General features: G+C 41.1%; 1 protein-coding gene across 1 annotated transcript in view; it reads left to right on the top strand.

Annotated features, from left to right (window-relative positions):
• Nucleotides 1-9,517, top strand: part of RNF130 (ring finger protein 130) — a 110,514-nt gene extending 100,997 nt beyond the window's left edge. Inside the window, exons 8-9 of the mRNA XM_025387977.1 lie at nt 1,748-1,841; nt 9,330-9,517. Coding sequence (XP_025243762.1) covers nt 1,748-1,841; nt 9,330-9,345 — 110 coding nt within the window. The 3' untranslated portion in view covers nt 9,346-9,517. The remainder of the gene's footprint in view (nt 1-1,747; nt 1,842-9,329) is intronic.
• The last annotated feature ends 2,595 nt before the right edge of the window (nt 9,518-12,112 follow it).

The following is a 12,112-nucleotide window of genomic DNA, read 5'->3' as shown; positions in this document are numbered from 1 at the left end:
TCCAACTGGCACCCACTGTGTGCAAGGCACTGTGCTAAGTAGGCACTGGGGGCAGAGGTAGCCAGGCCTGCTGCAGGGGGGCACTGTGGAAATGCCACCAGCATATTGGGTGTTTTATGATGGTGTCTACTTCCTTTTGTTACAAGTTTTTAAAATTGAAATCACACACACACACAAAGACATGCAAATATGGGATAGTATACTCAGAATTTGGAAACATAGATGTGACGAAGTTCTGCAAGGTAGTCTGTGTATCATATGTAAAAGTCTCCAAGAAGAAAAAAGAGGATACTGTGTTAAGTTCCTTGATGGTGATGGCATTCGGCTCTTGATTTTTTTAAATGCCATATACATTTTCCCTAACTTAAAACATTACAGGTAAAAATGGTGGGTTTTATATGTGTTCTTGAACGTTCATGCTGATTAAATAAAAAGCTTCAATCTACTGATGAGGAAGTTTGTAGTTTGAGAGGCAGTGGCTGTACTGATGTCTAAACAGTAGGGGTTTACTAAGCATTTTCATAACATAAGCTAAGGTGGGCAGAGAAGTGCTCATAGAGCACACTCCGGACCCGGAAGTCCTCCAGAGCAGTGCTTCGTGACCTTCTGAAAGTCACCACCTTTAAAATCTAACAAAAGTATGTTTTTCTAGAAAAAGGCCTAGGCACACACAGTTTTGCATGCGGGGTTAGGATTTGTGGAACCCAGATTGAGAAACACACATGTTATATACAGCTTGTGCATAAAATATTTGGCAGTCCACGTGTAAATAGTTCTCTCTTCCTTCTTGCAGATATATAGGTAATTTTATTGTGTAACAGTTTGTTAAAAAAGCTCTAGTCAGTGTACTCTAAGAAATATTTTAGAGTTAAGACCTTTTAGCAAGTCAGATCGGTTCTTAGGTTGTTTTTGAGGTTCTCAATAAATACTGTTTTTAAAATGTGACCTTGACAACATTGGCTCTGAAAAAGTAAGGGAAGATATCTGGATGGAGAGAGAGAGACAGGCTAGATGAAAATCCTTAGAGTTGTAAGCACCAAAGGTTTCCAGCTCTTTGGTGGCCAAGTACCTGGTCAGTCCCCCGCCCTTTCTACTTCTGCATGTCACAGCCTGGACAGCCAGTGCTGCTCCTCGGCAGTGGGGTCGGGAAGAGCAGTTTCTGGTTTCTTGAGACACTAGTGAGATGTTCTTTTTACATAAATATCCCAAGTAAGCCCATGCGTAAGAGAGAAAAATGTAGCCATGGATGCCGTGGGAGGCCGGCTCGCAGAGTGCTGGGAGCACCCACAGGACCTGGAGAACCGCTGCTCCGTGCTCCTCAGCCTTTGACTAAGAATGAAAGCCATGCAGAAATGACAGAATGAAGAAGGAAAGAAGGTTATAAATATGCTTAGTCTGCTTTACTGCCATTTACATTAACAATGAAAAAAATCTATGTCCATGTGCAATTTTATATACATATTTTCACCATACACTTTTTGGTGGCTACACTGCTCACAGACCTCAGGACCTAAATGGAAGAAACGGTTGGGCCATGCTTTCCTTTCTCCCTTGCAGCTTTCACCAGTACTCCACTAACCTTCTCCAGTTAGTAGCTCTCTGGCAAACCTCCTGCTTCACCTCCTTGGGCCAGTCTTGGCTTACACCTCCGTTGACGTCTGCTTCGTTGCATTTGAGGGAAATGTTGGCATCGATTTGACTTAAACCTTCTCCCCAGAGTGATTTCCTCCCTTTCCTTTGTCAACAGAAGAATGGTTTATTATTGCCAGTTTTGGCCTCCTCAGTGCCCTCACACTCTGCTACATGATCATCAGAGCCACAGCTAGCTTGAATGCTAATGAGTAAGTAACAAATTGTTTTTTGGATTGCATGTGCCAGATGATCCCAGGAAAACACATGGAGCCATTTTCACGAAGGTGGTGAGGATTGGCTTTCCACCAGTTTCATACTGATCCTGATGGGATCATATCTAGCAAAATACTTTATTTCATGAACATATATTTTTAGTCAGCAACACAGATTGGGAATCCACCTTATTCAACAAGAACAGCTCATTTGAGAAAAGATCCAGAGGTTTTCATTAGCCACAGGCTTAGAATGAATCAGCAGTGTAATGCAAATGGCAAAGGAACAGTATAGAGTGTAAAAGGCTGCCAGTGTCCTCATCGCTGACGGGAAGAGCCCCACTTTGTGTTCGTCACACTTACCTGGAGCCTTGCATGTCTAGCTTCTGGGGAAGCCCTGGCACCCATACCTGTAGTCAGGACCAGTGCCTCGGGTACTTGGCCTGCAGGAAAGAAGCAATTTAAAAGACCCGCTGTTTCTGGATATTAGGACAACTGTGAGGGGGAAGAGAAAATAAGTCTAAGCACTATCTCCATGGGCAAAATGACGACCAAAGAGCAAGCTTCATGACTGCAGGCTTCACCTCGGTAAAAGGAAGGACATCTGTCAGTGAGGTTGCTTAGTGGCAGGATGGTTTGCTGTAGGGCATGCCCAGGACTGGGAATGCAGGCAGAGGCTGGATGTCGCTTGTCAGGGGTGCTGTAGTGAGGTGTTTTCAGAGGATGGAAGATTGGGCTAGATGACTGTTACGGTCCATTTTGATCCAGTGCTGTTCCAAGAGTAGTTTTCTGTAGGGATAAGGTATAGAAAGGGTTTTTTATTTTTGTTTTGTTTTGTTTTGTTCTAAATTTTGGACATTTACTGAGGATATCGTTCAGTCCTTTCTTTTACCAATATTCATGGAAACTAATTAGAGATGAAAGCAACCCTGGGGCACTGGCCACATTTGAACCTCAGTTGGTGTGGGTGGAATTCACATCATCTCTCTATTCAATTATGTCCTGATACTTTAATTGATGAGTAATAACCAAACTACCTCATGCAGTTGATTTAATTGACTGCCCATTGTCTGGCTATAGAAACAATGGGCAAGTGGCCTCCACGTGCAGTGACATGTGTTACTCAATCTAAACCTGATCTGTGGGCCAGATACCTGCAAGAAGTGCCCGCTGGCATCCGTGAGCCCATACGTGTTGGGGCTCACAGACGTCAGGGTCAGGTGGCATTCCCCAGCCTTCAGAGGAGCACTGCACTGATCCACCAGGTGAACCACTGGCTGCTGCTGTTGGCCACCCATGCAGTTTCCTTCAGCATGACGCACCTAATTCCTTAGACTCTAGGGTCACACACACCTGGATTTGACTCTCAGCTCCTCCATTTTTCAGTTGTAAGACATGGGCAGTTATATTTATTTGAAGCTCCTTGTAGTCATTCATAAACAGATAATGCTAGGACCATATGGCAGGGTTGTTATGAGAATCAGCATATAAAATGCTTAGCACAGTGCCTGGTACATAAGAAGTGCTCAATAAATGTTAGCCAAGCCAATGCCACTGCAGTGCTATTGAAGTTCTGTTAGTAAGATGGCCATCTGCCTTTATTGTCTGGGAATTGAATTGAATTTCTTCCATGAGATAGGACACAGAACCATAGTAACTCTGTGAGTAGCTACGATTCAAACCTTATTTTGGAGAGAAACACTTATTTCACCCACAACCACCTCTTTTGCTTACTTCCATGCTAACCCATCAGGCAAGGTAGTAATATAAGCCTACTTCTCAAAAAGTTCACAAATGAGTGATAACCAATACAAGCAAATAATTACACTAGGCACTTTTCGAGAAGTATTGGGTAGTTTAATAGTCACCTGACTGTCACTCAGAATCCGTCTGCTGTTCAGTTCATTTATCAGATTAAAATGAGAGTTGCTCAGTAGACATGTTACCTATTAGAAATCATAGTATCTGGGCCATAATATTTTAGTTCCATGCCTAAATGCCTGCATGACTCAGAATCTAAGTCATGGATCTTAGATCCATGCCTTAGTCCAGCCCTTCTCCCATTAGCAGTTGGAGAGGGTTGATTTCACAGTTGTTCATTTGGTTGTTATTTCTGTGCCTTCAGTCAAAACCACTGAAGGACAATATTCATGATCCCATTTAGAGAGAAAAGTGGAGAGAGTGTGTATGTGTGTGCGTGTTGTGTATGCACACATGTGGATACAAGCAAGGATGGTCACCAGAATATGAATGGTGATTATCTTACATTAGAATCTGGGGCAATGTCTTCTTCAATGTGTGCTTTTATGTGTTGTGTTGTGTTTTTTTTTAACAGCATGAATTACTTAATCTTTTTAAAGGCAGTTTTTATTGTGGCAGATGATAGGAAAGATAATAGTACTTTTACCCAATATCTTTTTCTCAAAAATGTCAATGACAAATTCCTAGTGATTTTATTCCAGAAAAAAGTTTATTTTAGCAAATAAATTTGTAATTATTCTTTATTAATGAATTTTTCAACATCTATTTGATTTCTGTTTTTGCCTTTATCTACCAAGAAACTTACAACCAAAATAAGATTTTTTTTTCACCTTAATTGCCCTGGCTTAATTTTCTGGGTAGCCTCATCCATTTGTAAGATAGTCATATATAAACAGATTTCATCTCTTGACATTTTAATGACTGTCTAAAAATTGATACTGAACTTCACCTCTATGCATATACCTACTAGAATAGTTTACTTTTCTGGCAGTGTTACTAGTCACTGTTCTTGTATATTACTATTCAAGCAAGTCCTTGACCCTGTCTACTCACTGTTGAAACCCTGCAGGCACGATGTAAGGGCAGTGTGTGGGACCCAGGCGGTCCAGGGCCCCCTGCCATGGGTGGGTTGCTGACTACACAAGGAGGATCCCCACAAGGGATGCAAGCCCCCATCCCTCCCTCACCATGCTGGGTGCATTTATCAAGGGCTTGGTGCTGTTGGCTTCAATCAGAAGTCCATCAAAAAGCCCTTGGGTTTGGAGTCACTGCCCTTCTATTATGATTAAATACTATTTATTTAAGTACTGCAACTAATTATATATTAAATGTTTTTAACACTGCAAACAGATCTGGTAAATTTTGAAACTTTGCAAATATAAACAGGATGGTAGTCAAAGAAGCAAATAAATGTAAGGTAAATATATTTATGTATTGGCTTCTCATACCTCTGTTTCTTAGTACCTGGGTAAGCAAGGTTATCGAATTTCAATTCCCAAAAGGAGTCTTTTGCTCTACTTGGTTATTCATATAAACCTTGTGAAATGTCAACATTTACCAACTGATATTTGTATCACTCTAGTTTTCCCTCAAAATAAGAAAGATAAATATTTTTATTATTTGTATTTGAGGAACATACACAAATATGTATCAGAGATTTTAAGTTTAATGGGAGGCGTGACTAGGTATCCCCTAGAGCCTTTTTCCAGGTGCTAGATTCTGATTCATAGAAATCATGTTCTAAGATTTGCAGAGAAGGGTAGCTCATTATTCAAGATTCAAAAAAGTCTTGGCATGAGGAAATGAATCTGAAGTCGTAAAGGTGATGAAATAACTAGAGCAGATGTTCCAGTGGCATAACCTGAGATCAGGAAGCCCTGGCTTCTTGTAGCAGGTCCACCAGGAAACTGCTGGTGAGCTTCCTCCTCTTAGTGTAGTATCAGAAATTTATATATATAAACTCCTTTATATAAAAAGAGTTGATGTTTCTATTTTACTCTCAGTATTTCTGAATTATTGCTCAGTACTCTTTTTTTTTTTTTTCTTTGAGACGGAGTCTTGCTCTGTTATCCAGGCTAGAATGCAGTGGTGCCATCTTGGCCCACCACAACCTCCACCTCCCGGGTTCAAGCAGTTATCTGCCCCAGCCTTCTGAGTAGCTGGGATCACAGGCACCCGCCACCACACCTGGCTAATTTTTTTGTATTTTCAGTAGAGATGGGGTTTCACTATCTTGGCCAGGCTGGTCTTGAACTCCTGACCTTGTGATCCACCTGCCTCGGCCTCCCAAAGTGCTGGGATTACAGGCGTGAGTGCTCAGTACTCTTTTTAAGAGGAATATTGAGAAACTAGCCCAACATAAAAGGGTCTGCAATTTTAATTATTTGATGTCTTGGGGATACTTGTTTTGGAAGAGAGGGGACCGGGTGAGATGAGAGGTGTTTCCAGGTGTTTGAAAGACTCTTAAAGATGAGAATAACTACTGTTTATTGAATGCCTTCCAAGATCTTAGTCCTACACTGGTCTCTTTTACCCATATTGCCTGGTTCAGTACTCAAAAGAGTCTCATGGTGACTAACCAGTGCATACAGAGAGACTCTTACTCTGTATTTCTGGAGCTCTGGCGATATCTACAGGGAGGTAGATTTCCACTTGATATACAAAAGAGCTTTGTGGCCTGGCATGGTAGCTCACGCCTGTAATCCCAGCACTTTGGGAGGCCGAGGCGGGCAGATCACCTGAGGCCGGGAGTTCGAGACAAGCCTAGCCAACATGGTGAAACCCCATCTCTACTAAAAATATGAAAATTAGCCGGGTGTGGTGGCAGGTGCCTGTAATCCCAGCTAAGGCTGAGGCAGGAGAATCACTTGAACCCAGGAGGCAAAGGTTGCAGTGAGCCAAGATCGCCCCATTGCACTCCAGCCTGAGTGACCAGAGTGAAACTCTCTCTCAAAAAAAAAAAAAAAAGAAAAAGAGAGAAAGAGAGTGAGAGAGAAAAAGAGAGAAAGAAAGAAAGAAAACAAGAAAACTTTGTATTAGTTAAAATTGTCCATCCAAAACACGGGACACTTTGAAAGCTAGCGAGCCTGCACCAGGACCTAATTCTTCAGACGGAAGCTGCAGGATAGAGCTGTTCACAGGCCGACCTCACGTCAGGTGGAAGGCTCTAAGACAAGACTCATCCTGTGCTGAGGGTCCCTCTTGAATTGTCCGAGGAGTGATCAGAGGCCGAGGAGAGGTGTTGGATTCTCTTTCAGTTACCTCTTTTAGAGCCTTAAATATCAAAAGCAGCGCTTTTCAGACTTTTAAAAAACCATCTCCTGCTGTAAGAGACACATTTTGCATTGTGACCTAGTACTCCCATATGTAACTGAAACAAATTTCACAGACACTTCCCTGACTGCATGCAGTATTCTCTGATGTAGTCAACCCTCTGCCTTGTTGTTAATATTAGTTGTTAACTCCTAAATTGATTTTAAAACCCATTAATAGGTTGTATGCTTTAGTTTGAGAAACACTTGTCTAAAGAATTTTGAATTTTTAGTTCTCAGCCTGATAACCTTTTGCTCACACAACCTGTCTTGTAACAATTCCCAAAAAGATTTAAAATTAACCTCTGTTTGAGGTGTATTGCTGGATAGTGGATCCTCTTCTTTCTCTTAGTATTTATTCTCCTTGTAGCCAATCTCAGTGTGAGAGACATATACACAAAAGAATAAATTCGGGCTTCGAGGGAGTGAGTAACTCTGGAGGGATGCCACAGGAAGAAGGCCACTGGAATTCAAACCCAGCACCTGTGGTTCCAGCCTTTTCCTTTAGACTGCTTGCATTTGACTACTTCAGAGAGGAGTGCCAAATAATGTGGTTGAAGAAGACAAATTTCGTTTCCTAAAAATGCAGTTGCAACATGAGTATTAAAGGCAGTGGGAACTTGCATTGGACTTCTCTGCTCTCTTTGGCAGTGGTTATTATTTTGCTTTATTTTATTTATTTATTTGAGACAGAGTCTCACTCTGTCACCCAGGCTGGAGTGCAATGGTGCGATCTTGGCTCACTGCAACCTCTGCCTCTCAGGTTCAAGCGATTCTTCTGTCTCAGCTTCCTGAGTAGCTGGGACTATAGGCGCCCGCTACTGCCCCTGGCTAATTTTTGTATTTTTAGTGGAGATGGGGTTTTGCCATGTTGTTCAGACTGGTCTCAAACTCCTGACCTCAGGTGATCCACCTGCCTCAGCCTCCCAAAGTGCTGGGATTACAGGTATGAGCCACCATGCCCAGCCTATAATTTCTTTAAGAGGCAACAAGATAAAGTAGATTTAAAAACTTGATTACCCCTTGAAAGTCTTTAATATTCAGTTTTTCTGAGGAAATATTAGAAAATGTGTTACCTTAAATAGGAACTACAAGAAATAATAAAGTACAGAGCTTTATGTGAAGTTGTGAATATCCTTTATACCAGAGGTTTTTCAAAAAAGTTGACAACGCCCCCTCATTCATTGAGATGCCGTTTCCCAAGTAGGCTCCTGGGCTTGCAGTGCTGAACCTAACGGAGACCTGGCCTGGCCCCACTGGCGCTCAGGGCTGTGCCCTCGTGTGCGTACTGATGTGGCTGGAGAGTGAGGGAGTGTGCAAAGGCCCTTCTGGGTCATGCCTGCGGAGCTGCTGCTTTACCTTTGGGGGAGCTGAAAAGGCTGCATGGAGGAGTGACTGAGGAACCAGCCTGGGCATAATTAGGGCACACAGTGAGGACCGCACAGACCAGGATCAGGGAGTTTTGTGGTTTGGTGTGTCTACCGTAGGTGGTGGTGGCGGTAGGCAGGAGACAGAATTTGGACTTTATTCTTGTAAAGAGCTGGTAATGGGCTCTAAGGCTTTTCAGCAGAGAGATATTCCTAGTGGCTGCGAAGTTGCTTGCTGTGCTAGAGCATGGAGGCAGGAAGATCGATTAGGTAAAAACAGGGAGTTGAAGGAGGAAGTCAGGGTGGCGAGCAGGAGCTGAAATCAAGAGTTGCTGGAGAGTTGTATAATAACCAAAGCTTGTGTGGTTTGAAGCAGAGATCTGGAGCCCAGCTGAAAGAAAGAGATCCATGCTAACAGCTCGATTTGGGGACCCTGGAAATGAGCAGGAATCCAAGGCATCAGAAAGCCAGGGCAGTGCCACAACACAGGGCTGCAGAGAGGGCAGCAGGAGCTGGGTCAGTGCAGGGGCTCGTCAAAAGGTCATAGGCTCTTTTTCCAGCTGATACAAGGACAGAAACACACATACACAAGGTCTGGAAGATTCCTGTGAGACAGCCATACATCCCTGTCACTTCACAATAAGCAAAGACATTCTTGTTTGAGGGGTAAGAGGAGCATTTTTTAAAGACAACAGCTACAGATTTCAGCACCCTCAGCATTCAGAACATGTATTTAAACCAGGATAAGCTGTAAATTGTATGATAATCATCCCTGTGTATTTAAACAACACACCATGGGCCTCACCTTTTCCTTCATTCTTTTGGGCGTATTGAAGCACCTCTAAGGTGGATGAGTCAGTCACCTGCAGATCTGAAACTGCTGATTTTGGGAAAACACTTAATGGCTTCCTGGCCTTACCAGAGGGGTTGGGAAATAGCTGGGGACAGCCCAGGCCACCCTTCAGTTAGGGTCACTTCTCTGTTACTTTAAACATTTGACTACTCTTTAACTAATTTATGACTTCTTTTTTCCTTTTATTCCATAGGGTAGAATGGTTTTGAAGAAGAAAAAAACTGCTTTCTGACTGATTGCCTTGAAGGAAAAAAGAACCTATTTTTGTGCATCATTTACCAATCATGCCACACAAGCATTTATTTTTAGTACATTTTATTTTTTCATAAAATTGCTAATGCCAAAGCTTTGTATTAAAAGAAATAAATAATAAAATAAAAAGACTGTGCTGTTGAGTATTATTAACCAGACCTGTGTTTTGAGGGCTGATTTGGAGATCGCAGACCCGGATTGCACTTGTTTGTGTTTCAGAGACAGAATGTGCTCCTGGCTCCCATGAGAGGAACAGGGACTGACACTTACTCTTGGTGTCTTCACATGGGCTCCTGCCCACATAGGGCGCAAGAGTGGGGACGTGCTGCTGGTGATGCCGCTTAGGGTGGTCAGTTGATTTACTCATTCTTCAGTGTGGACATTCACTCTCTAATAATTTCTTCTTTGTGCTTGATCAGCCTTCCCCAGAGCTTCGGCACCCCCAGCAGCAGGGGCTTGGAACGTTTGCTCCCCACTGTGCTTCTGCACCCAACAGAGTGCTTTGCGCATAGTAAGTGCTCAATAAATATTTGTGGAATGAAGGAATAAGTGTAAAAAAGATTTTCCAAGCCATACCTAATTAGTAATAAATTATATCTGTCTGAGATCTTTTTTTTTTTTTTTTACCTACTTTGTGTTCTTTTAAAAACAGAAAATTCAAAAAAGTAGGGTGAGAGCAATTTTACATGTGCCAATGAAGTATTTTTGCTTTACTGATGAGGAGAATTTCAAAATATTTTGTTACATTGAATTATATTCTTGAAGGATTTTTAGTATTTGTAAATGTTTGCAGCAGTGAATTCTTAATCTTCTACCTCAGCCTACCTGAGGAGTGAGAACATATATTCCTATTAAAAACGGGTTCACTTCAGTAGTCATGCTCAAATCAGCAGGGGGCTGAAAGGATTTTGGTAATTGAAATATAATTCACATACCATAAAATTACCCTTGTAGAGTGTATATTTCAGTTGTTTTTAGTATAGTCACAAAGTTATGCTACCATCATGACTATCAAATTCAAGAACATTTTCATCATGCCGTAAAGAAACCTCATATTCATTAACAGTAACTGCTCACCCCTGCCAGCCCTGGAAACCTGGAAATCTACTCATTGTTTCTGTGGATTTGCCTGTTCTGGGCATTTCATGTGAATAGAACCATACAGTATGTGGCTTTTTGTGTCTGGCTTCTTTGACTTAGCATAATGTGTTCACAGTTCATACATGTTATAGCATGCGTCAGTACTTCTTTGTGTGGCTGAGTAACACTCCATAGTATGGATGTACCACATTTTGTTCTGCTGATGGACGCTTGACTTGTTCCCACTGTTTGGCTGTTATGAATAATGTTGCTATAAACATTCATGAACAAATTTTGGCATGAATATATATTTTCAGTTCTCTGGATATGTCCCTAGGAGTGCAATAGCTGGATTATGTTATAACTGTATGTTTAACTTCTTGAGAAATTGCCAAAATATTCTTCAAAGCAGCTACACCATTTTGCATTCTCACCAAGAACGTATGAGGGTTGCAATTTCTTCACAACCTCCCTAACACCAGTGACTGCCTGTCTTTTTTCTTATAGATGTCATAGTGGGTGTGAAGGAGCTGTTTTTAACATGCATTACCCTAGTGACTAAAGATTCAACATCTTTTCATGTGCTTTTGGCCATTTTCTATTTTCTTTGGAGAAATGTCTATCCCAGTGCTTTGCCCATTTTTAAATTGGACTTTTTTGTTGTAAGAGTTCTTTGTATGTTCTAGATACTAGGCCTTTATCAGACAGGTGATTTGAAATATTTTCTCCCATTCTCTATTTATTCACTTTCTTGGTAGTGTCTTTCAAAGCATAAAGTTTTAAATTTGGATGAAGTTGAATATGTCTGTTTTTTCCTTTGGTTGATTGTACTTTAGATGTCTAAGAAAGTATTACCTAATTTAAGGTCACAATGACTTCTAAGAACAATATGGTCTTTGCTCTTACATTTAGATCTTTGATGATCCATTTTGAGTTAATATTTGTATATGGTGTAAGGTAGGGGTCTTACCTGCATTCTTTTGCATGTGGATGTTCAGTTTTCCCAGTGCCATTTGTTTAAGAGACTTTTTATCCATTAAATGGTCTTGGCACCCTTGTCAAAAATCAATTGAGTATAATGTGTGAGTTTATGTCTGGACTCTCAATTCTTCCATTGATTTCATAGTAAGTTTTGAAATTGGGAAGTGTGAGTTCTCCAACTTTGTTCTTTTTCAAGTTTGTTTTCTTTATTCAGGGTCCCTTGCATTTCTCAATGAATTTTAGAATCAACTTCTCAATCTCTGTTAAAAAAAAACAAAAAACAAAAAAAACACCTAGGATTTTATAAGGATTGTACTGAATATGTAGATCATTTTAGTTAGCATTGCTGGCTCAACAATATTGCCTTCCAGCTCATGAGCATGGGATATTGTTCCACATGTTTAATTTCTGTTGAACTATGATTAATTTTTGTACATTGATCTTTTATCCTACAACATTGCTGAACTCATTTTTTCAACAATGAGTTCAACATTGCTGAACTCATTATTCTCATTTTTTTGTGGATTCCTTGGGCTTTTCTGTCTACAAGATCATGTCATCTGCACATAGAGATCATTTTTCTTCTTCCTTTCCAATCTGGATGCTTATTTATTTTATTCTCATGCTTAATTGTTCCTGGCTAGAACCTCAAATAGTAGATTG

This window comes from Theropithecus gelada, chromosome 6, assembly GCF_003255815.1.
Source record: "Theropithecus gelada isolate Dixy chromosome 6, Tgel_1.0, whole genome shotgun sequence".
Classification (NCBI taxonomy): domain Eukaryota; kingdom Metazoa; phylum Chordata; class Mammalia; order Primates; family Cercopithecidae; genus Theropithecus; species Theropithecus gelada.
This window is presented reverse-complemented; position numbering and strand designations above follow the sequence as displayed.